Raw genomic sequence first — 26,601 nt, forward strand, 5'->3', positions numbered from 1 at the left:
CACCTTCAGCACCTTTGGCTTGATTCAAACATATATTCCCAAACAAAACTTGTCATTCAAATAAAAAAAATCGAAAATCGAATCAGATCAGATCACTGGCAATGAAATTGAGGATCCAATCATCGAAGAACAAAACGATGATGGAACCGGAACCTGCAGTGCCGCTCTCTGCGACGTCTTCGACGTTAATAACGAAGAAACTCCGTTCCAAGAGACCTCGGAGAAGGCGTTCTCAGATCGCTCCATTTGTTCTCCAAAAGCAAGCGATTGATTTCTCCGTTGATTCCGGTTCTTGTTGTAACTTCGACGCTTCTGCTGATGTTTCTTGCGATTCAAGCAGTGTTTCAAATCAGAAGAAAAAGAGGAAGTTCGCTGAAATCAAAGTTGGATATGGAGCTAAAGCTGAGAAGAATTCAGGAAATGAAGGAATCGGAGACTCTCAGTTTAGGAGGATCACGAGATCGTATTCCAAGAAGGAAAGAGAAGCGAAAGGAAATGAAGCTGAAGCTGAAGTGAGTGATACATCCTGCGTTGAATCCACTCCGGTGCTGATTTTCTTTTTTTCGTTGAACGGAGTTATAAGTTGAAAAAGGTAAGCGAAATTTTGGAGAAAGCTGAGAAAAATGATGCAGTTTCGGTTTCTCTTGGAACGACTACTTCGCGATCGGATATTTACGGCGTTGAGCTGATTCCTCATGGAATCTCAAAACTCTCGTCGGATAATAAAGAAAACGATCTCGTTTCTGTGACTTCCGGCTTTGAATACTCCTCAACTTCGAAGATCGACAGTACAACCAAAGAGAATGTAAAAGCTGTTGTGGACGCTAATTTCACAGTTCTCTTTGGATGAAGTCGTACTCCTATCTGATTGCTCATCGAGTCAGAAGACTGTGTTGTCTGAGCTGCAATCCCATTTTTTCTCAGAAACTTCGGATTTGGATTTCTCTGATTACATTCCTTCACTATCCTATGATTCCAGTAGCTAATTCTCTGAGAAATCAAACAATGATTCTCCTACTTCAGTCGCTTATTCTCTTTTTCTCGAGTTCAAACAACAATTCTCTAGATCATCTTTTCATTTGGATCCTAAATTGGCTTCGCGTGCTGAAGACGAGCCTCAAATTAATTCTACAGTAATAAGTCCACTCAAATCCATTTTACAGTAATATTTGCTGATTATCATATTTGAATTAATTTAATGATATTTTCTTCTTTCATTTTTTTTTTGGTTTTTTAAGTTGGTGAGATTTGAAAATGAAGAAGACGAGGATAGTTATAAAAGGTTGAGGGAAAGAGAGACAAGTTTATTTGCATGATTATGCCGAGGAATACCGATTAACGACCGACTACGGCGATCTTATTCTCCTGCAACGTTCTTTTATGATCCGGTGGATCACTGAGGTCAGTTTTTTTTCTTTTTCCTTTGAAAATAACCTTGAACCAAAACAAAAAAAATACGTTTTGGATTGTTCTGTGCTATGACGTTTTTTCACGAGCACTGTGTAATTGAATCGACACATCACCATTTTTGGTGCATGAAAAGACATACTCCCTCTAACGATGTTCATGAAAGTTTTGAGTGGTCTGTTACTTGAAGAATCAACAGTTAGTTAGCTTTCCTTTGATTCCCAATGGCCAAGGCTATTTGATGTTTTCTTGTTTGGATCGTTTGGTGATCGATAATTTCTTTATTTGTTTAATGATCATCTTTGTTTAAGCGGCAATGTACTGCAAAGGAGTTCCAGCTGGAGACAAATTTCCTAGGCGTTGGCTTGCTCGACAGATTCTTAAGCAAAGGGTTCTTCAGAAATAAAAGGAGTCTTCAGATTGTTGGAATATCCTGCCTTGTATTGACCACCAGAATCGAAGAGAATCAGCCTTACAACTGTTAGGAAATAAACCGAGTACAAGTAATTTCCCTATAACCAGATTAGTGAGAATGCAAAATAAAAGCGGAAAAATAATACCCAAAAATTGATAACGGAGTTCAGCCAATTGTGCTTACGTCTCCGGGCTGCTGCAGATCTTTTACTAAGAGAGAAAATTTACAGGTGTTTACAAAACACTCACTACTCACAAGAAAGCTCTCTAGTATAGGAAGAAAGAAATGTTTTGGGATGTTTTTGAAGCTAAATGGGCTAGGGTATTTATAGTTGAAACTTAGGACTAATCATGTAAATACCCTAAAGTATACAGTGGCTAAATGTGTGATTTAACCATTTTTTATTTTAATTTAATATTGGGGTTCGGTGCCCCTTTTGTGAATGAGAATGTGCGGTGTCCCCCCCAATTTTGAAAATTCTGCTGAGAAACAATTCAGCTGGGTCCCACCTTTGATTACTTTCAACAATCTCCCACTTGAAGACTGATTTTAATCTGTCTTCACACCTCGATCGATGCAGCAGTATTTCTGTTCTTTTATTATAGCATGCCAACTGAAGTTAAACACAACTTCAGTTTGTCTGTAGTCACCGTCTTTGTCAACATGTCTGCCGGATTTTGAGCTCCACTGATCTTTTCAAGTTTCAAAATCCCATCTTCCAGAAGAGACCTGATAAAATGATATCTCAATTGTATGTGCTTTGTCCTGGAATGAAAAGACAGATTCTTTGCTAGATGGATAGCACTTTGACTGTCGCAATACAAGACATTGTTTTCTTGTTTCTTGCCTAACTCTTCCAAGAAACTTTGGAGCCAAACCATCTCCTTGATGGCTTCCGTAACAGCGACATATTCTGCTTCAGTTGTGGAGAGAGCAACTATCTTCTGTAGTTGAGAAACCCAACTCACTGCAGTACCTCCTAGAGTATAGACATACCCTGTAGTGCTCCTTTTTATGTCAACATTTCCGGCTAAGTCAGCATCTACATAGCCTGTCAGTATCGTATCTCCACCTTTGAAACAAAGTGCTTTGTTTGTAGTACCCCGCAGATATCTGAGGATCCATTTGACAGCTTCCCAGTGTACCTTGCTTGGATTATTCATGTACCTGCTAACAGCTCCCACTGCATGAGCAATATCTGGTCTAGTACAAACCATGGCATACATCAGACTTCCAATTGCTGAGGCATACGACACCTTCACCATGTGTGCACGTTCTTCCTCCGTCTTTGGTGATTGGTCTTTGGAGAGTCTGAAATGAACACCTAAAGGTGTACTTACTGGTTTAGCATCTTGCATGTTGAACCTGGAGAGTACTTTGTTGATGTACTCAGCCTGTGATAACATCAAAGTCCCTAACTTTGTGTCTCTCTTGATCCTCATCCCAGGAATCTGCTTTGCAGCTCCCAGATCCTTCATAGCAAACTGCTTCGACAATTTTTGCTTCAAGTGTATAATCTCTTGCATGTTTGATCCTGCAACGAGCATGTCATCAACGTACAACAATAAAATAATGAAGCTATTGTCGAACCTCTTGATGTAGCAACAATGATCTGCTTGGCATCTGGTAAAACCATTGCTACTCATGAAACTATCGAACTTCTTGTACCACTGTCTAGGAGCTTGTTTTAAACCATACAAGCTCTTCTTCAACCTGCATACCAAGTTTTTCTTGCCTGCCTCTATGAAGCCTTCTGGCTGCCTCATATAGATTTCTTCCTCCAAATCACCATGAAGGAAAGCTGTCTTTACATCTAACTGCTCAAGATGTAAATTCTATGCAGCTACAATTTTCAACACCAGTTTGATTGTAGACAATTTTACGACTGGAGAGAAAATTTCATTGTAGTCAATACCTTCTTTTTGCTGAAAGCCTTTGACAACCAATCTTGCTTTGTAGCGTTTTCTCCCATCGTGCTCTTCTTTGATCCTGTAAATCCACTTGTTATGGAGCGCTTTCTTGCTTGGTGGTAATTCAGCTAATTCACACGTCTGATTTGACATAAGCGAGTCCATCTCATCTTTCATGGAAGACTCCCACTTGACTGAATCATCCACCTGCATCGCTTCATCATAGCACTCTGGTTCACCATTGTCAATCAGCAACAAGTAGTGCAAAGAAGGCGAATACCGTTGGGTTGGTTTAGGAATTCTGGAAGAGCGTCTCAGTTCTGGTGTGCCTGGTTCTTCCTCTTGAACTGCTTCAGGACTGATCTGAACATCATTTCCAGAAATCTCCTCGAACTCAGCAAATTCCTTTGTTTCAGCTTCGGTATTACTTGATTCTGCGGTTGACCTGTCTTTGTACATCACATTTTCATCGAAAATGACGTCTCTGCTTCTGATGATCTTTCGATTTTCGTAGTCCCAAAACCGGTAACCGAACTCATCACCACCGTAACCAACAAAGACGCATTTGTTGGACTTAGCATCAAGTTTACTTCTTTCAGCAGAGTTTATGTATACATAAGAAATACAACTAAACACTCTTAAGTGTGAAAGGTTTATTTCTTTTTTGCTCCAAGCTTCCTCTGGTATTCCGCCATCCAAAGGAACTGAGGGCCCACGGTTGATCAGGTAAGCTGCAGTGTTGATAGCTTCAGCCCATAGAGATTTGGGCAATCCAACATGTATCCTCATGCTTCTGGAACGTTCATTCAGAGTTCTGTTCATGCGCTCTGCTACGCCATTCTGCTGCGGTGTTATGGGAACTGTTGTCTCCATCTTGATCCCATTGTTTGCGTAGAAATCTCTGAATCTACTGTCTCTGTACTCTCCTCCATTGTCAGACCTCAACCGCTTGACTTTCAAACCAGTTTCATTTTCCACCATGGCCTTCCATTTTCTGAAGGTATCAAAGACTTCTGATTTCTTCTTCAGAAAATAAACCCACACCTTCCTTGTTGAATCATCGATGAAGGTGACATAATATAGTGAGCCTGCAAGAGATGGAACTGGGGATGGTCCCCATACATCAGTATGAACCAATTCTAACCTTTCTGCCTTGGGAGTCTTGCCAATCTTTGTAAAGCTGACTTTCTTTTGTTTACCAAAGATGCAATCCTCGCATAGTCCGACATCTACATTCTTTAAATCCGGCAGCTTCCCTTTTGACAAAAGTATCTTTATCCCTTTCTCGCTCATATGGCCAAGCCTTTGGTGCCATAGGTTTGATTTTCCGTCAGCATCTGCTACTGCAATGATATTCTCTAAATTTTAGGTTACATAGAGAGTACCAGTCTTCTTACCACGAGCAATGACGAGTGCTCCTTTGGTAATCTTCCATTCACAGCCTGAAAAGGTTGTACTATAACCTTCTCTATCAAGCTGTCTAACAGAAATCAGATTTCTTTTGAGGCCAGGAATATGTCACACTCCTGTCAGCTTCCAGGTGGTCTGGTTTGGCAGCTTTAGTCGGATGTCACCTTTTCCAACGATCTTCAAGGTTTCATCATCAGCAAGATGAACCTTCCCAAAATCACCACTGATATAGTTCTCCATGATTTCTTGGCATGGGGTGGAGTGGAAAGATGCCCCTGAATCCAAGATCCATGATTCAATCGGACTGTTGACGCTTAGAATCATGGCATCACCTGTCTCCTCTGTCATGTTGGCAGATTCCTGTGCGCCGGTATTTTTCTTCGGTGCTCGGCAATCTCTTTTGAAGTGACCCTTCTTGCCGCAATTATAACAGGTAAAATCTTTATTTCCTGTTCTTGATTTTCCCCTTCTGGATTTCGATCTGCCACGATTTGAATTTCTTTATGAAGTTCTCCCTCTGGACTCCGTGTGCAAGGATGAGGAGGTTGATGTTTCACCCGATTCTCTCCGTCGAATTTCTTCGCTCAATACCAGATCTCGAACATCGTCGAATTTTAATTTGCTGTTTCCCGACGAACTGCTGACTACTGTAACAGTAGCATTCCAACTGTCTGGTAGAGATGATAAGAGAATTAAAGCTCGAACTTCATCATCGAACTCAATTTCCACTGAACTCATCTGGGTTGTGATTGTGTTGAGTTCATTTAGGTGTTGTGCCACCGATGCCCCTTCCGCCATCCGCAAATTGAATAATCGCCTCATCAAATGAACTTTGTTTGAGGCCGATGGCTTCTCATACATACTGGAGAGAGCAGCCATAAGACCCGCCGTGGTCTTTTCCTTTGCTATGTTGAAAGCAACATTGCGGGATAACGTCAGTCGGATAACTCCGAGGGCTTGTCTGTTGAGAAGAGTCCAGTCTTCATTCTTCATGCCCTCTGGTTGTTTTCCTGATAGGGGTTGATATAGATTTTTCTGGTACAGAAAATCTTCAATTTGCATCTTCCAAAATCCAAAGTCCGCACCATCGAACTTTTCAATTTTCACATTCCCTTCGTCTGCAGCCATCGCTCCCACTCGAATATGACTTCGTTTGGATCGTTTCTGACAATTTCTGCGAACCGCCGTGTATTAGAACACCTCCGTCGACAAACTCGTATCGCCGACCGAATTTCACTATTCACGAAATGCACTATTCACGTGAATAGTAAACCGAATAGTAACCTCGCAAAAAATTGACAGAATTCACAACCAAAAGCTCTGACACCAGTTGTTAGGAAATAAACCGAGTACAAGTAATTTCCCTATAACCAGATTAGTGATAATACGAAATAAAAGCGGAAAAATAATACCCGAAAATTGATAACGGCGGGCTGCTGCAGATCTTTTACTAAGAGAGAAAATTTACAAGTGTTTACAAAACACTCACTACTCACAAGAAAGCTCTCTAGTATAGGAAGAAAGAAATGTTTTGGGATGATTTTGAAGCTAAATGGGCTAGGGTATTTATAGTTGAAACTTAGGACTAATCATGTAAATATCCTAAAGTATACAGTGGCTAAATGTGTGATTTAACCATTTTTTATTTTAATTTAATATTGGGATTCGGTGTCCCTTTTTTAATGAGAATGTGCGGTGCCCCCCCCCCCCATTTTGAAAATTCTGCTGAGAATCAATTCAGTTGGACCCCACCTTTGATTACTTTCAACAACAACAGGTTAATTATAAGCTTAGTTTGTCCCATTCACTCTTTCCTATGTAAAAAAAAGCCGGATTATAGTTCCTCTGAATTGCAAGTTTTATCTAAATAATGAAAACGGTGAAATTTAAGTTAGTGTGCGGTAAAAGAATTTTTACATAGGAACAAACACGTACAGCCGAAACGAAGTGGTGGCCATGGAATGGCTGGTGATGGAGGTTCTCAATTTCCATTGTTTCCTGCCTACAACCTATAACTTCTTATGGTACAAACTTCTCCTTTTTCATTATTTTATAATGAAAGATCCCACACAACTTCATGCAAGCGCTGAACAAGATTCATTCCAAAAAAAAAACCATTCTCAGGTTCTATCTCAAAGAAGCCAAGGCCGATGCAGATGTAGAAAAGAGGGCCAAGTATCTGGCAGTGCTTGTGTTGTCCGATCATGAACAGCTACGTTATTGGCCATCAACTGTTGCCACGGGGTCGTCGTCATGGCTTCCATGGACAGCAAGCAACATGGATCATATCACCAAGTCATTGAGGTAAAAAATATATAAATTTTACATATTCATGGATATATTTTCATATTCGATATTCATTTTTAAATTTGAATAACATAAACATAATGTTAATGATTTGCAGGTTCATATGAGAGCCAAAGATAATGATTTGCCTAAATGCATGAAGGTAAGACTAGTAATACTACACAATGGAATAGTATTACTACAAAAACAATCTTAATTTTACGTTCTTTTGCTCATATTTATCATTGGTTTTCATTTCATTGAAGTTCACTGATAATGTTGACTAAACAGAGCCTGGACTGGTTGGTACAATATATAAGGTAGCAATTAAAGGGGGAAACAGGAATCTTAACATCATTTTCCATTACCATTCATTCCTCATCCACCACATTGGAAGATGGGTTGCCGGACTTCAGCAAAGTCTGATCAAACCACCGCATACAGGTAAATAAATTTCCCCCCACCACCGCTGCCGCCACCACAACCATCACCAAAATAAAAAAGAATAGGATAATGTTACAGTCGGAGGAGATGTGCGAGGAGATGAGCGGGGAAGAGAAGAAGAAATTGGGGAAACAATTGGGGAAAATAGAGAGTTAGGGTTAGGGATTGAGGCTCGAGAGGGAATTGAAGAAGGGAATTTAGGGATTGAAGGAAGAGAGAGAGAGATATGAGGCGTTTACCTGAGGGAAAGGAGTTATCTGATATTGGTTCAGGCATATTGGACCAGCCCAAGTCTTCAGACGGGAGAAGTGAAGCAGTCCAGTTAGGTGGCCCAACAAACCTGCAAGGAGAGAATATATAATCTGTTATAGGTTGTTATTAGTACAGACAGCTGGCCTATTTTAAAATGATGTTTGTAGCCCTGTAACTAAATAATACTGCTGTAGAATCACTCTGCTTTCTATGTTATGAATGACAAGTATTTTCTTCTCTGAATTCTCTCTAAATTTCTCTCTATTTCTCTTATCTATTCTTCGATTTCTCTTCTAATCATCTCAAACCACAACAAATTGGTATCGAGAGCCTCGGTTTCTGGCAAGATTGGTGGAATGCCCAAGAAAAATCAGAATATGGCAGAAGATTTAGCTGGGTTGCAGAAACAGATGGAGGAATTGACAGCACTGGTGAAACAAGGGCAAGATGAGTCTAATCCACCTAAATGGTGGGAGAATCAGGAAGAGAGGATTTCTACACTGGAGTCTAGATTGGCTACAAATCATGGATATGTGGAGGAAATCTTGAAGATTCTAACTGGTAGAAAGGAGGACCAAAATCAGTCTGAAGACCAGGTACATACCCCTGATTCATCTAATATGAGTAACAAACAACCTGTTAAGGTGACAGTAATCAATGATAAGACTAGGTTTACTTATAAACCGGATGAACCTGGTATTCTTAAGGCTAAACCAAACGTCTTGCCTGCTCACATAGCTAGTTTCAAAAATGATAACCAAATGGGGGAGAACAGTGCTGCTAGAACTCAGTTAATGGCTGTTGAAGTGGATAAAAGAGGTACAGGGGGGTCCTCTAGCATGTCAGGGATTATGCTGCATAGACCAAAAATTGAACTACCTTTTTTTGATGGAAGTAATCCAAGAGGTTGGTTACAGAAATGTCTAAAATATTTTTCATTATGTAGTATTGCTGATGAACAGAAAGTGGAAGTAGCTACAATGTACTTGACAGGTAAAGCAGAGATTTGGTTTGATGGGTATATTATGCAAAAACATCATGTGACTTGGCATGAGTTTGAGGCAGATTTATGTCATAGGTTCTGTGATAAAGCTTTTGTTGATATAGTGGAGGAGTTTACAAAACTAGTGCAAAAAGGGTCTGTAGAGGAGTATCATGACAGATTTGAAGAACTACAGCCTCACATGCTCTTGCAGAATCCTACTTTAGGTGAGGAATTTTTTGTCTCTTTGTTCATTAGTGGACTAAGGGATGACATTAAACACAGAGTTAAAGCTTTAGACCCTAAAACATTGTCTGAGGCAAGCAGGCAAGCTAAATTATATGAGCTATCTGTGGAATTTGAGAGCAAGAGGTTCAAACCTTTTGTTAGAAATCCAGCTTATTCAGTTCCTCTATCTGGTTCTAAGCATAGCCAGATAACATTACCACAGAAGAATACAACCACTCCAACACAAAAACAGAACCTGATAGACTACAGGAGACAGAACAATTTATGTTTTAAGTGTGGTGAAAAGTTTGTTCCAGGCCATCAGTGCAAAGCAAAACAGTTGAATATGATGATTGAGGATGAAAATGTCCTACCTTCAGAAATTTTAGCTAATGATCCAGAACAGCAAAATTTACAAGAGGAAGAGAGCCTAGAAATATCTATGAATGCCATTACTGGATGCATTGGTCATAATACACTGAGGATTCAAGGAACAATTCAAGGGAGACCACTGAATATACTAATTGACAGTGGGAGTACCCACAGTTTTTTAACCCCTCAATGGGCTGAGACTGGTATACAGATAAACACTCTTCATCCTCTGGCTATTACAGTAGCTAATGGGCAGCAACTCTATAGCTCAGCAAGGTGTAATGAAGTGGAGTGGAAGATGCAAGGGCACTCTTTTATACATGATTTCAGACTACTTCAGTTGGGGGGCAGTGATATGGTGTTAGGGGTGGATTGGATGAAATTGTTTAGTCCAATCTTGATGGACTTTAATAACATGACAATGAGCTTTGTGCATAAGGGGAAGCAAATTACTATACAAGGTCAACAGCAATCAAATTTTTTGCAGCAAATTTCAGGAGCTACCTTATTGAAGATGACAGCTTCTGATTATCCTATTTTGGGACATGTAGTATTTTCAATATGTGTGAAGATTCCAAGATTACTCCTACAGCTATTCAGCCTCTTTTGGATCAATATCACTCTATTTTTGCTGAACCTAAAGGACTGCCTCCTACAAGGAACCATGACCATGCTATTCCTCTTAAACCTGAAGCTACCCCTATCAATTTAAGACCCTACAGATTTCCTTATAATCAGAAAGCTGAGATAGAGAAGCAGATTGCTAATATGCTTTCCTCCTCTGTTATTCAACCAAGCAAAAGTCCTTTTGCTTCTCCATGTCTTTTAATAAAGAAGAAAGATGGCACTTGGAGGTTTTGTGTGGATTACAGGAAACTAAACAGTATGACAGTGAAGGATAAATTTCCTATTCCTGTTGTAGAGGATCTACTGGATGAATTACATGGAGCAGTCTATTTTTCTAAGATTGACTTAAGGTCTGGTTATTGGCAGATCAGAATTAAGCCTGAGGATATCTACAAGACAGCTTTCAGAACTCATCAGGGCCATTATGAGTTCAAGGTAATGCCCTTTGGGCTTACTAATGCCCCTGCCACATTTCAAGCCTTAATGAATGAATTATTTAGTTCATTCTTGAGAAAAATTGTCTTAGTATTTTTTGATGATATCCTAGTCTATAGTACTTCTATGGCTGATCACATCATTCATTTACAATTAGTTCTGGAAGTTTTAAGAACTAATCAATTATTTGCCAAGATGTCTAAATGCTTCTTTGGGCAGACTCAAGTTGAGTACTTGGGGCATATTATTTCAGCTTCTGGGGTTTCTACAGATCCTACTAAAGTGGCAGCTATGAAGAATTGGCCTATGTCAAAATCTTTAAAATCTTTGAGAGGTTTTTTGGGATTGACAGGATATTACAGAAGGTTTATAAAGAATTATGGTACCATCAGCAAACCTTTGACTCAGATACTTAAGAAGGATAGTTTTAAGTGGAGTACTGAGGCCCTAACAGCTTTCGACAATCTGAAGCATGCTATGTGTATTGCCCCTGTGTTAGCACTACCAGATTTTGGGAAGAGTTTTTACTTAGAAACATGTGCTAGTTCAGGAGGAATTGGGGCTGTATTATCTCAGGAGGGTAGACCTATTGCCTACCTTAGTAAGGCTCTTAGCCCTAGACATGCTGCCCTATCTATATATGAGAGAGAATACCTTGCTATTCTAATGGCAGTATCTAAATGGAGACATTATTTAGAAAGCAGTCCTTTTATCATAAAGACTGACCATGAACCTCTCAAATATTTGTTGGAGCAGAAGTTAACTACTGCCATTCAGAAAAAAGGACTGACTAAATTATTGGGGCTGGACTATTCTATTCAGTATAGGAAGGGAAAGTCCAATGTGGTTGTTGATGCTCTTTCTAGACAGTGGGAAGATCAAGGTCAGTATATGGCTATGGGTACTACTTTAATAATTCCTAGTTGGGTACTGGAAGTGGAAGACAGCTATAAAGGGGATAAAATGGCAACTGAGTGGTTATCTATATTACCAGTCAATCCTAATGCTGACCCTAGGTGGACATATTCTAAGGGTATCCTTAGATTCAAGGGCAGGGTTTATATTGGGGGTATTGGACCTCTAAGATTACAAATTCTTCAACTCTTACATGATTCACCTTATGGGGGACATTCTGGAATACAAGCTACTTATCAAAGGATTAGGGCAAATTTTTATTGGCCTAAGTTGAAGGCTATGGTGGCAAATTATGTTAGAGGATGTCAAGTTTGTCAACAGACTAAAGTTGAACATGTTCCTAAACCAGGACTCCTACAACCATTGCCTATTCCCCAACAGGCTTGGGAGATTATTACTATGGACTTCATAGAAGGCTTACCTACATCTCAAAAGAAAAATTGCATTTTGGTGGTAGTTGACAAATTTACTAAGTACAGCCATTTTCTAGCCCTATCACATCCTTATACAGCTGCTGATGTAGCCAAATTATATTTGGATACTGTTTATAAACTTCATGGCCAGCCTAAAATGGCCATTTCTGACAGAGACAAGACATTCACCAGTCTCTTTTGGAGAGAACTGATGAAGCAACTAGGTACTAAAACTCTATTTAGTACTGCATACCACCCAGAGACTGATGGTCAGACAGAAAGGGTGAATCAGTGTGTGGAACAGTATTTGAGGGGCTTATGTTTCTTTCAGCCAAAGCAGTGGGCTAAATGGTTGCCACATGCGGAGTGGTGGTATAATACTACCTATCACACAGCCCTTAAACTTACACCATTTGAGGCATTGTATGGCTACAAGCCTCCTACTATGGTTTGGCAGACAGAGACTAATGTGCAGTCTGTTAGTGCCTTAATGAGGAGTAGGGAGGATATTAGACAGTTAGTGAAGCTACAATTGGAGCATGCAAGTAACAGAATGAAACAAAACACAGACAAGAAACGAACAGAAAGAGTATTTGCAGTTGGAGATACTGTTTACCTGAAATTGCAACCCTACCGTCAGACTTCGTTGGCCCTGCGCAAGAATTTGAAGTTAGCAGCAAAGTACTACGGCCCCTATACAGTTATTGAAAAGATTGGTGAAGTCGCGTATAAGTTAGACTTACCAAATTCTTCTAGATTACATCCTGTTTTTCACGTGAGCCTTCTGAAGAAGCACATCGGGGATTCAAGTGTCTCTTCAAGGGACCCTCCTGCCATGGATGATGATGGACAGATTAGAATCGAGCCATACAGGATTATGGGTCGATGAATCATAAACAGACAGAACAAACCTGTAACTCAGTTGCTTGTGCGTTGGAAGAACCTCGATGAAACCAGCGATACATGGGAAGATTTTACTGTTCTTCGAGGCCAATTCCCTAATTTTGATCCTTGGGGACAAGGATCCTTTCCAGCGGCGGGTATTGTTACAGTCGGAGGAGATGTGCGAGGAGATGAGCGGGGAAGAGAAGAAGAAATTGGGGAAACAATTGGGGAAAATAGAGAGTTAGGGTTAGGGATTGAGGCTCGAGAGGGAATTGAAGAAGGGAATTTAGGGATTGAAGGAAGAGAGAGGGATATGAGGCGTTTACCTGAGGGAAAGGAGTTATCTGATATTGGTTCAGGCATATTGGACCAGCCCAAGTCTTCAGACGGGAGAAGTGAAGCAGTCCAGTTAGGTGGCCCAACAAACCTGCAAGGAGAGAAGATATAATCTGTTATAGGTTGTTATTAGTACAGACAGCTGGCCTATTTTAAAATGACGTTTGTAGCCCTGTAACTAAATAATACTGCTGTAGAATCACTATGCTTTCTATGTTATGAATGACAAGTATTTTCTTCTCTGAATTCTCTCTAAATTTCTCTCTATTTCTCTTATCTATTCTTCGATTTCTCTTCTAATCATCTCAAACCACAACAGATAATTGAAGGACATTTATAGTAAGCTGGTCACCACAAGTTATGGTGTTAACTAAAATTCGTTTCCTTTGCACATGAAGGGAAAGCAAAAAGATCTCAGAAATATTCTTGGTCAAAATTAACATTTTTTCTTAATTGAATCTTTAAATTTATTTTAAATTCATATTCTTGACAATTTTATCAATTTTTTATTTTTCGTATGCGAGTATAATATCAAAATGATTTAAAATTTAAATTTAGAGAATAATATAAATACAAAAAGTAAACTTTAAAATGGTCACTAAAATACTAGTAAAAAAATTAACAATGAAATTTTAAAAATAATAAAACGATTATTAAGTACCATTATTTATAATAAATCGAACACACGACCGTGTTGAAGTGTCACCATTCGTCCGTATTAAATCATTTAACTGGTTGTTTGACTCATTTTAAAATAAAATATATGTAAATTCTACCGTCCAAAAAAATTAGATTCATCTTTTTCTTAAAAACATAATTCAGAAATCAAATTTAAATTTTTAATATTTAAAATAATACGGAAATCAATAACATGTTTAAATCTTTTACTTATAGTATATAACCTTAGCCGCCATATTTTTCTAATGAAAACAGAAGACAAAATGTGATTATATCATTTACTCCCCTAATGAACGAACTACCATGCCCAATCAGCATGATCTGGTACACTTAGGATTCTTCCTTCAAGGATATAAAATTTTTTTAATTAATAAGATAATTATTTAATACATAAGATATTAATTTTTTACTTTATCAAACATAAATTTTAAAATTCCCTATCAACTTCAATCTTAAAAAATTAAGCTATAAAGTGCAAACGTTGACATTAACAACAAAATATTAGATGAACTATAAAAGAATTGTTTTTTATTTCTATTTTTACCACCCCCTTCCTCACTACCAAAAAAAATGAATGAATAAATTTATAAATAAAAAGAAGCAATGTAGATGCAAGAATGCAGCAGCAGAAGACAGAAGAGGAATGAAATACTTAAGGCTTCATATGTAGACTAACTCCCTGAAGTAAAGCAACTGACCATATTCTCTATAGGAAAAAGTGCATACTCGTCGGGATACGATCACGATTCACGACACCATATGTTCCGACCTGCTACCTGTCTCGAAAATAAATCCCGACCTTTTTTTTTGGGGTTGCATTTATATTATGATCAATATGCCCCGAACCAGATGAAATGAATACCGAAATTGACCAAATGCATGGAACGGGGGACGGGCACCGGTTTTCGAATCGAATCAATCGAGATGTTGTTTTCTTTTACGACACCTATTGACGTACCAGGTTGCATGTTTTTGTAGTCCCACACCAACCATCACTTTCAAGCTTGTGAGCATGATATAGGTCATGGAAATCAAGACAAGGATCCAAAAGAATCTCCATGCCAGAGGGCTGCATGGAAGGTGAGCAGCATAGACTGGAGTCAACACTCGAATGACCTTAAAAACACCAAAAAAGAAAAACCAAAACAATCAAATTAATTAAGTCATTTGAAATACTTGCCCAAAAAGCAACACTGAGGAAGTAATTAAAAGGAATTTGAAACTATTTAACATTAAAAAGATAAAGAAATGAAAGAAAAAGAAAGGTCACATATGATAAAACAATGTAAAACAACCGAGCAAATCATTACAGGCACTTACCACACAAGCTGGTGCAAGAGGCACAAAAGTGAGATTCTTCTTGCAATCTTCTGTTTGTATATTCAAAGTCTGAAAATGTTGACATTGATGAACTTTTTTAAAGTTCATTAATACAAGATTGTTGAAGAATTAAATATAGTCTTTTTTCTTATATTTTGTAATTTTTTTATAGAAAAAAAGGGTAATCTCCATAAAGAAAGAAAGAAAAAGTAGGAGGAAGCATGGCAAACGGGATTATACACGAAACAAGTTCAGAAGCTAAAACGACAGTTTAGGGAAATGATAAGCAATTCATTTATAGAATTATATACCTGCTTGCACAAATCTTCAAGAAACTCGGAGTACGCGATGGGCTTTATATCATTGAATTTGGCAAGGAATGAATGCTTTATGATATCAATTAAAATTTCACAAACGAAAACCACAAATGCATCCTGCAAAGTCATACGTGACCTATATGAGCAAGCCATACAAAGTCCTCTAAAGCATCTATGATGAGAAAGTATATCAAAACACAGAGTACTATGATTGTTTATGGTGTACTTACAAAAAGAAAACTTTCAAACCAAGGACTCTCTGCTTCCAAAATATTTTGAGCTAAAACGAACAAGAGACATGCTGAAATGTGGAATCTCTCTACTGAATCTGAGAGGTAAAATAATTTAATAGTTTATATTTGAACCCTCCCAAAGAAAATAACAGGAATTAGCCATATCCCAAATAGAAAACATGGAAAATAATATATGTTTATAAATGCTTTTCCATGACTTAACATGTGCATTTAGCTCAAGTTGATTATTACGTGCTAACTGACGCATGCGTATAAGATGTGTGCATTTAAAAGCACACTAAATCAAAATGGCCAATAAGAAGAATCCTAAACAATCATGTAGGATGGGTTTGCTAACTACATGTTCAAATGGAAGAGGACCCCTTTATCTCTTTCCCCCTCCCCCCCCCCCCCAAAAAAAAACATGCATAAAAGCCTTCTAATCACAAATCTCGCATTGGACAGGGAATAAGGTAGTTTGCACCAGCAAACAAGGTAGAACACAAGGAGTCATCAAAATATACTTCAAAAAAGTAAGAGAAGTCAGCAATACAAATATGATGGCAATGGAGAGAGAATGAGAGGTGTTGATAAAGGGAAAGTAAGGTAGAGGAATAAACTTCAACAAAGCGGCAAAATAAGAATACCTACATTGTATTGAAAAATAAATATCAAGAAAGAAATTTTTTAGCAAGGCAAGCCAAATATGACAATCATGACGGTAAGTGATATTAGCAGGTATATGGAACATCAAAGACCATGGCCATAGGCCATAGCATGGATTCATGTCTCATAACTATCAAAATGACTTTGACAGGAACAAATCTACAACATTTCCCATGAATCACAAAAACACCATCATCGAATCATCTAAAAAAGGATACATCACCGCCTTTTGTACTTTAAATTCCGCAAGAATCCAAAATATTATCCATCACAACTCACAATTTCCGTAAAAAGATATGTGCAAAGGGCAACGCACCTGAGTATGCCAGGCTGTGGATGTTATCCTTGCTAAAGCGTTTGAAGACATTGCTTTTTATCTCAGCGAAGTTATTGGATACCAACAAAGCAAATAGTGCATTATTACGAGCGACAATGCAAGTTGATAAAGTAATGGCCTGAGCTAATAAAATAAACGAATGAAGAAGTACTAGTAGTCAAGGAAACAAGATGAACAAGAATATTTACGAAGAGGAGAGAGAGTGAGATAGAGAACATGGTTTGAACATAAAGATATTTGAGAAGGCCATAGCCAATGCCTGGTCAGAAACAAATCTTCGAATCCAGAATCGCATGTTTTCCTGAGAGCAATTAGCTAGTCCTTCCGCGGAATTAAAGAGGGTTTCTAACACATCTCCACCAAAGCTTTGGCATAATTTATCAAATATCTGTATGTGGACACAAGAAACAATGTTATCCAAAATTCATCTGGATAATGTGAAAAACTATAGCTAATGGCGGAAGAATAAACATGAATATCATAGGAACACATGCTAGTTCCTTGTAGCAGAAACAGATCCTAATACGGAGGTGCAAAATAAATGATACCCTAAATTTCACTTAACAATCATGAACACCCCCCCCCCAAAACAAAAAAAATCTGAAAGACTATCTATTCTCACTTTTGAAGACCTAGATATGAACATGGAGAAATATACTATTCTAATTACAGGCCATCAGCCATAATAAGCACTTGTGATGGCAAATTGGAGCTCAATGATTAGAAGACTGGGAACTAAAATTTCTCATTTTTCAACGTATGAAATCAGAAATAATTAGTTCTCAACAATTAGAAAACTATGGCTATGTTCATCTCCAAGAACTATAAGAATATCTCCTTGATCGCTTCAGCAGTTATCTATCTAATACTCCTAATGTAGTTGTTGTGTCCTGAAGTTAGAAAAACCCTTTAGTGAAAACACCTTTGGTACCACTTGTGGAGTCTGTAGGGTTCTACCATTACTAGACTGCGAAGACCTAAAAATTTATTATTAACTAAGAAATGAATTCTTTTGCAACCTTTTGCATCCTGTTGATGGCGACACTCGATTAAAAATCTTTGGAGAGATAAATAACACCCAAACTTCTAACCAACATGTCCATCAAAGTCCCTAAATCCATTAAGTACCAAAATCTCAGACAGTCGATAGCTTTGTTTATGGTAACATCTGATCTATGCCCTTAAATGCAAACCAGTAAACCCCTCAAAGTAATTTGGAAAGATGTAAAAATGAGGTTCGGCCGTTCATTCTCACCTCCCACACATTGTAAACCACATAGAGTTTGATTGTTGCTTGACCACGAATCATGTGATATATCAGGCTGATATCTGGGAAGACAAAACTAAAAATTAGAAAAGAAAAGTAAAAAACAACTTATGAAATCAGTATACTAGTTCAACTCTTGGTCCATTTGTCGAAGAGCACTAATTATGCCTCAAAGTCTTAACAAGCAGCAATGGCACTTGAAATTATTTAAATGATTTTATATTACAAACATGCATAAAGTGATACTGCAGATATACCTGTTTGCCCCAGGACAATGACTCCACAGGCTAAAACAAGAAAGCAGCCAAAATCACACAGCTCTGCTGCAGAAGGCCATTTGAACTGCCTGCCCCAAACAAGGTTAGGTTATTTTGCAATCATTAGAAGTTACAATAATTGCACTATGTGAGAAAGTAGAATTATGTAGACACCTTAATTTCACCATGGAAAAAAAGTGGTTTAAATTTGTATTTGCCTATCATTAAAAAAGGAGACACACCCAATATGACATCCTGAAATTTTTCAGGTTTCCAATATTAGGGCCTATGATCACAATGCTATGCTTCAAGCTACTCAAATCTGGCAATCACAAGCCAGTATCTAGACTCATATATTCTGAAGGATAATTATTTGAACAAAGGGGGTTTCTCAAAAATTAAAAAAGAATAATCAAGAAAGGTAGCAGGAAGTATTAAATATATGAACGGATGGGAATTATAATAACCCAATTAAGAAAATAAAAATGATTATGAAGATTTTTCTTCAAGAAAAGTGAAGCTTCCAAATTAAATGATGAGTGATAATATATATGCATCATAAAAAGATAGCTAACCTTGTAGTCAGGAGCCTCCAAGCCGTAATCAAAACCCTTGCCGGCATGATAGTTAACAAGGACAGAAATGAATCGAAGCAGATGAAGAAGCCGACAGATATTAGCTGAAATAATGTCGCTACACTTGAGAATGTTTCAAAATATATAATGAACTTAAATTGAAGACTAAGGCATTCGACCAAAAGTAATAACCATTATTTCAACATTTAAAAAAATTGACTAGACATTCATTTTAAATGCACACAATTAAATCTTATTTAAGTTATCAAACAGAATAAAATGCAAATCAAAGAAGGACTGAAAATGAAGAGAAAGGAAACTTACTAACCATAAAGTGATAAGGTACATGTAGAGATCACCAACAAAATCCATATATTTGTTTTGTCTATTAGATCTATCAAGATTCAAAAAAGGAGAGCTAAGATTACCACTTCACATCTCCATGGCAAGCGGAAGATAGTGTCGTATACTCTTTCTCGTTCTTTTTCACTACCAAGTGTTGTGGTGTTCCGCAACGAATTTCCATGATGCATTTCTTCCAAAAAGTATTTCATCGGTGATTTACCCACAGTATAAACATCTGACATGCCGAGGACCAAACCAAGCGTATGTCTTAAACTTACATTTCCAGAAAACATAATTTACATAAACCAGAGAATGCATGTATAAAATATATAATGGTCAGTTTCCTTTATTTTTCACCAAGAAACCAAACTTGAGGTCAGAATCCTCATTTAAAAAATAAGAGAACACCTTTCTATGGAAAATTCCACTAAGAATTTGGACTGTATGTCAGCAGTCATAACTTTCTGGATCCCACATCATGAACAACGCTCAGAGAATAGTAGATTACAACATATAAAAATATGCTAACCAACCCGTTCAATAACCAGTATGTGCTTCTATACCTTTAGGTTCCCTTGAATCAAAGACACAAAAAAGGGAGGTTGAAACTTACAACTAAAGAAAAGGAAAGGCGGCTTTGTACAGCCTGCTGAAATCTCTACCTTGATGCACGCATAAGTAGCATTCTCTTTCATGTTATCTCTACTTTGATGCACGCATAGGTAGCATTCTCTTTCATGTTATGCAGAATTACGAAACAAATTTGCCACCAATTTTTTAATAACATATGTCAAATCAAGTATGCCTCAATCAGAAACTACTCTGTTCTACCGCTTGAATTACTCTGTTTGACTCAAGTACGGTTAATGAAGAGGCTTGAGGGATATCAGACCCTGAGCTCTAAAAGCTTCCTAACTCATTCAACCACTTTAATAAATTCCATTTGTTTCTCAAAAAGATTTGTAATTTGTACTCTGTAGAAACTCTTTTTCTCAGCCTCTACACTAACCATGACCATTTTAATAACTACTAATACTATCATATGAATTGGCACTCTATCATCAACCATTATCGTTTATACAACAGTTTATTGCAATAATTGTTTTATTTGATTGGTTAGGAAATAATTATTAATATCATCGGTGAACAGTTTACTTGTACTTGTTCCTTAGTTTCTTCTATTATGTTCCATGCACCAAAATAGATTCTCGTGAAATTCGAATCCAAAGAAATTCATAAAAGAATGAAATTGCATACAAACTCACAATTAGGATCCTCTGCGATAACTCGTTTCCAATCCCACGATGCAGCTGTTTGAAACGTATTCACCACGTTCCCATTCGCCATTGGTTGAAGCAGCACCGAAGGAAACGGCTCCTTCGAACTACTAACCTCCCCTCCACTCTCTCCCGCCTTTGCTACCGTCGTCTCCATCTCATCCCCTCCGCCAGCCACGGCTCCATTGACATTCCTCTGCCTCAGTTCTCCAAAACCACCCACATTCTGGCACACGCTACTATCCTCCAGCACCACGACGCTCGCGCCACCAACGTAACTGATCCTGTTAACATTTCCATTGTCTCTGATCCCGTTGTTCCCCAAATTCCAGACCGCCGATACGTTGCCGCCACTGCTCCTACGGTGTTTCACGACCGCATCTTCCGCGGTAATCGGATACTCCGTCGTGGAATCCTTTTTCCTCTTGTGTTTCTTCATCTTCCGTTTTTGGCGGGACGGATTGCCGCCGTTTGGAGATGACGGTGGAGCTGGACCCGATTGGTAAATTGAAGATCGGCTTCCCCCTTCTAAATATTTGTTTTCTGTTAAAATCTCGAAAGAGGGTTTTCGACTACCTGACGAGCTCAACGCCATGGTTAGTCGTTACACAATAACACTTCAGAGAAAACCATAATTAAAAGATATATAAAAATCTATAACGATATTTCAAAATTAGATTTGGTTCATTCTTTTGGTTTGTTTAGAATTAGGCTTAAACTGAAGATAAGCAGCTATTAACAAAAAAAAAACATTAATCTAAAATCAATTTGAACTGTACTGTTTGAGTAATTTATGATTTATAAATTTATAAAATTATTTAAATCAAATCAAATTTGATTTTTTATTTAATTTATAATTAATTTTAATTATTTTATAATATTAAAATAAATATTGTATTTAAAAAATATTGAAATAACTTTAAAATAGTATAGAATATGAAATATTAATTATTCTTATCCACTTAAAAATATATCTTTTTAGCACAAACTAAGTTATATCAGTGGTAAAATTGGTTGTTATTCCTAAAGGTCTCAAGTTCAAATACTAAAGATTGCAGGCCATTTAAGCGTTAATTGTTAAACAATGATTGATATTATTTAGAATAGATATTGCTGCTTGGAAGTACCTTAAATTAAAAAAATGTTTTTTAGAAATATTTATAAAAGGATTTAAAAATTATTAAACAATATTTAAAATTTATATATTAAAATAATTTTATTAAAATAACACCTAAAATCTCAAAGCTTGAAACTAATATAAAAAACAAAATTAAAATTAATCGAACAAAAAAATATACACTCCTATTAGGGCATTTGATTTTTTATTTTAGAGAATACGACAAATATTACAGTGATGTTCGAACTCGTCACCTCGAGGGTGACAAGTTTGATGATTTAATAGATTCGGATGAGTGGGTCCTACGTGAATTATTAATTTATTGTAATTAATATGATTCATCATCTCGAGGTGACGAGTCTATTTAAAAAATATTTTTAAAAAAATTTGTAAAAATAATTTAAATTTTAAAACATAAAATTAAATCGATGTGACGAGTTCCTTCAAATTAAAAAAATAGTCGTTTATAGTTGTTGGTCAACGAGAAACAACAACGGTCAATTGGGTAACAGTCTCCATGGAACTTGTCACCTCGACGTGACGAGTTTCACTGGATTTTTAAAAACTCTACCCATTTATAGTAGTTGATATTGGGGTAATAAATAGGAGTTTGGAGTTTAGGTTTTTACCATATTTTGTTACGAACAAATATGAGCAAAATTCGTACTTCCTAAAGAAATCTCGAAAAATGGCTTCTCGAGGTAACATATTACGCCTCGATAATATTCATATTTTGTCGATCGAACTCCATCTGGAAGAATGACAGAGCATTCGTTAGCGTGGGATGACATCGAGAGATCCGCATAAGCGGAAGATGATATATCTTGTTGAGTTAATCGATTGACGGAATCGACCAAGAGGGGGTGAATTGGCAATTAAAATTTTGTGGAAGCTTTTGCAGAAAATTGAAAGTAATTGCACAACGATTTAGAGTGATTCGACTTTATCAACCAAAGTCTACATCCACTACCTTAGCTATCCACACTAAGGATTTTCCAACAAATTCACTAATTTGTTCTTTCTTTTGAGGCCAAAGAGATAACCTTACAATTCCCTCAAGAATATACCCCAATTCTTGAGAACACTCTTTTCTCAAAGAGAATATTACAAATTTTCAAACTTACAAGAAAAAACTCACAAGGCAAATATGTTTGCACAATTCTAGAACAAAGAAAGAACACTCAAGAATAAATACAATTGAGCACAATAAGTGTTCTTGAAAGCAAAATGAATATTGAATGAAAAATAGGCTTGAAATGCTCAAACTTGAAGTTTGATGCTTTCTCTTTGATTCTCTCTTGATTCTAGTTGCTTGATGTTTCTTGTTATTGATCAATGGCTTCTAAGCTTGCTTAAATACACCTTGAATCACTTCTGAACGTTGGGATCATTAATGAAGATAATATGGCCGTTTTAGTGTGAAATCAATTAATAAAACAGTTTGGAGCGTGGGGGAATTGGTACCCCCTGTGGGGAATCGGTTCCCTAAGTGTAAAATTCAAATATTTCGACCGTTACACAGGGGGAATCGGTACCCCCTAGGCCCCCTAGGGGGAATCGGTTCCCTCCGAGCATACTAGAATTCTCGGAGCCAAACCATTCAGGGGGGAATCGGTACCCCTTGGGGGGAATCGGTTCCCTCTGAGCAATCTGGAATTTTTGGCTTTGAAATGGTTCAAAATACTTTGTAAAATTATTTTGAAATTGTTTTAAGATTAAAACTTAATTTTACACTTGAGTAAGGATTAAAAATGATTTTTGAAAGATTTAGAGTAATGTTTTGATATTCGAATAATTATATCAAATATACTTAGAAAACCTTATTGCACAATCTTAAAATTTATTTAACTTAATTTGTTATATAGAAATATCAAAATGTTTTCAACAATCTCTCCCTTTTTGATATAACAAAACATTTTAGTAATTTTAAGATTTTGAAATCAAAAACCAACGTTTTTGAAAATTACTCCCCCTTACATTAACATTTACTCCTCTTTAAAACTTTAACACTTCTCCCCCTTTTTGTTAAATCAAAAAAACATTTGTAAAGAATTTTAAACAAGGTTTTGAAATCATTTAGCCAATTGATTATATAGTTTAAGATGCTAAGATCACAATTAAGAGAAACGTTAGCCATTAGTTTCATAATCAATATTCATATTTAATGTGACATGACAAAATTGGTCATATTGCTAAAATGATGTAAATGATGTAATAATGAACACCAAATATATAAGTTCTCACCATCCATAAATCCAAACAAATTCAAAATCAATCAATCCACAAATTCAAACATTCCAAAATAACCAAAATGTTAAAACAATAATCTTTTAGTTCAAAGTTTTTAAAGCTAAGCAAAGAATCAAACATCCAGATCGGGAGGAGGAAAACGAGCTCGCATAGCGGCCATTTCATGAGTGAGTTCATTAATATTCGTGTTGGTTGCTTCATTGTTTGCACGCATCTCCCGATGAATTTCTAATTGTTGAGCTCCCATTGTGGATAAATGGGACTCTATAGAAGTAAAGCGCGAATCCATGGTCGCATATCGAAAATCAAATGTCTCCATAAAGGATTGAAAATATGGAGGCATTTGATGCGTTTGTTGTGCTTGCTCCTCGGGATGCTCAGGCTCATCTTCGGCTTCATCGATGTCTCGCATTAATTGTTCAAGTTCGGGATCGTCGTCAGCTTCTGGTTGTGCTCGTGAAGAACTAGCTCCCGAAGTATTTTCAGAAGATCGAACCCATTCACTGGTTTCCTTATCCTTTATCCATCCCGCTCTTGTTAAAGAAAGAATATTAATTTGTTTCTTTAGAGGAAAGGAGGCATCTAGACCTACTCTAAGCCCGGCTTTAGAAAATAGATTACTCAAAATGCAACCGTAAACTAGAGATGAACAGAGTTTCTTGTTAGGAACAAGATTTACGGTTTCAACAATTTCAGCAAAAATGATCTGAGGTAGGTTTATTTTAATATTGTTTTCGAAACAATGTAACCACCAAAGATCCAAGGCTCTAAGAGTAGAATAACGACCTCCGGATGGTCGAAACCACCAAGAAATTATTAGATGAAGAAAACGTTCATGAAGGTCTAAGACACTTGCACTATCCCTTCTTTTATAACGAGATCCTAAGATTTGTTTTTCATTTGAAATACCATCATTATCTAATCCGAATGCATTGGCTATGTAAGCCGAGTCAATATATAAGAATTGTCCTAGGAGGTAGGAACGAATTCCTATGGTTTCGGTTTCAGTTCGGTTTTTAACACAAACGACATTAGAATAGAAAATACGAACAAGTTGATGGTAGACAATGGGTTCAAGTTCAAAGAGTTTGTCAAATTTCCACTCTTGTAAAAGAGGAAGATATTTAAAATTAATATCTAACATAGCTTGACGAGAAGGAATACGTTCTTCTCTAATTTTGTAAGAGTCGAAATATTGATAATACCAAAAACGATGATTTCTAGGGCCAGGATGATTGAAGCACGAGTTTTGAATAGACAAATTAGGATCAATGGTATTAGGATTAGGAATTGGATTTTCAGGAATAGGAGGAGGATTTGGTTGACGGTGTGAGCGACTAGATGATGACCTAGCACGTTTAGGATTGGACATAGTTTAGGAAATTGGAATAGAATGGATAACCTGCAATTTAGAAAACACATGTATGCAATTCAATCAATCCCAAAATTCAACTGAGTCCTCAATATTTCAAGGTTCTCTAAATCAATCCTAATGGGCAAAGTTTTTGAAAACTTTTGAAAAATACGGTTTTGAGAAACAATATATGTATAGTTTTCATAACAACAACATAATTCAATCAAAACACAATAATTTAAAAAAAATGTATTTCGAAAATTTCAATAATTTTTAGAAAATTCTTATGTTTTTGATAAAATTAGTTGTAATATCTAGTTTCTAATCACTAAACAATCAATTCCCGATCACTATTTCCATCTAGAACTAATTAAAACTAGTCCTATGTTCAAAATCAATGAAATAGAGAGTTTAGAGAATTTTACCTTGAAGGATGAGATTGAGTGGATTTTGATGTTGTTTGCACGATTTTAATGATGATAGCAAGTTTAGAAGATGATATTTGAAGTGAATTCCGATTAAAACCGATGATTTGAGGCAAAAATGGAGATTTGAGAGTTTAGAGAGGAGAAACGGTGGAAGAAAGAAGAAGAAGAGGGTTTGAGCAAAAATGTGAGGTTCTGCCCGATAAATCCAGAACCCCAGGGGGGTATCGATTCCCCTAGGGGGAATCGGTTCCCTCATATGGGTATCGATTCCCTCTGCACCAAAATGCTAAAATCTGATTTTAAACACACAAAATGCTAAATTAATTTTCTCTAGTGGTATTGACAACTCATATATTGAAAATTAATCATGTTCAAACAATCAAATTATTCTTTAAACGATATTTAAACATAATATTAATTTTTTATCAAGAATCATAAACTCCCCCTAACTAATAGCAATGAATACAATTAAAAATTAGAATTTTTCATTTAGTCTTAAAAGTGCTAAAATTATTTTAAACACTAAGTGAAGATAGGTTGGTTAAACCTAATTCTCTCCTAAGTGTCCAAAATCTTTCCTTGTCTAAAAGTTTTGTAAAGATATCCGCTAATTGGTGCAAAGTATCAACAAATTCTAGAACTACATCTTCTTTAGTGACATGGTTTCTAATGAAGTGATGTCTTATTTCAATGTGCTTAGTTCTAGAGTGTTGGATGGGATTTTTAGTGAGACAAATAGCACTAGTATTGTCACACTTGATAGGAATGGTACCAACTTCAATTCCATAATCAAAAAGTTGTTGTTTCATCCATAAAACTTGTGCACAACAATTACTAGCTGAAATGTATTCGACTTCAGTGGT

General features: G+C 36.8%; 1 protein-coding gene and 1 pseudogene across 2 annotated transcripts; one reads left to right on the plus strand and one right to left on the minus strand.

The window, feature by feature from the left end:
* The first annotated feature begins 101 nt into the window (after nucleotides 1-101).
* LOC120215807 lies at nucleotides 102-7,715 on the plus strand (annotated as a pseudogene).
* Nucleotides 7,716-14,497: 6,782 nt separating this feature from the next.
* On the minus strand, nucleotides 14,498-21,272 carry LOC120216138 (protein POLLEN DEFECTIVE IN GUIDANCE 1-like). 2 transcript variants are annotated; one of them, XM_039213654.1, is made up of 12 exons: nucleotides 21,166-21,221; nucleotides 20,578-21,078; nucleotides 19,396-19,547; nucleotides 18,968-19,071; nucleotides 18,393-18,481; nucleotides 18,124-18,197; nucleotides 17,106-17,256; nucleotides 16,848-17,015; nucleotides 15,863-15,960; nucleotides 15,627-15,749; nucleotides 15,316-15,384; nucleotides 14,498-15,111 (listed from the first exon to the last, which is right to left on the minus strand). In XM_039213654.1, the coding sequence occupies exons 1-12, from the start codon at nucleotides 21,182-21,184 to the stop codon at nucleotides 14,911-14,913; spliced, it is 1,749 nt and encodes a 582-aa protein (XP_039069585.1). In that variant the 5' UTR covers nucleotides 21,185-21,221; the 3' UTR covers nucleotides 14,498-14,910. The 2 variants fall into 2 exon arrangements, with proteins under 2 accessions (XP_039069585.1, XP_039069584.1); XM_039213653.1 differs by having other exon boundaries at nucleotides 20,578-21,272.
* Nucleotides 21,273-26,601: the final 5,329 nt, after the last annotated feature.

Source organism: Hibiscus syriacus, unplaced genomic scaffold (assembly GCF_006381635.1).
Source record: "Hibiscus syriacus cultivar Baekdansim isolate YM2019G1 unplaced genomic scaffold, ASM638163v2 tig00110156_pilon, whole genome shotgun sequence".
Classification (NCBI taxonomy): domain Eukaryota; kingdom Viridiplantae; phylum Streptophyta; class Magnoliopsida; order Malvales; family Malvaceae; genus Hibiscus; species Hibiscus syriacus.

Coding starts and splice junctions, on each gene's coding strand:
- LOC120216138 (XM_039213653.1), bottom strand. CDS start 21,184: ATGGCGTTGAGCTCGTCAGGTAGTCGAAAACCCTCTTTCGAGATTTTA. Junction 19,548..20,577: donor TATCGCAGAGGATCCTAATT/GTGAGTTTGTAT, acceptor TCGGCATGTCAG/ATGTTTATACTGTGGGTAAA. Junction 15,750..15,862: donor GGTTTGAAAGTTTTCTTTTT/GTAAGTACACCA, acceptor ATGACTTTGCAG/GATGCATTTGTGGTTTTCGT.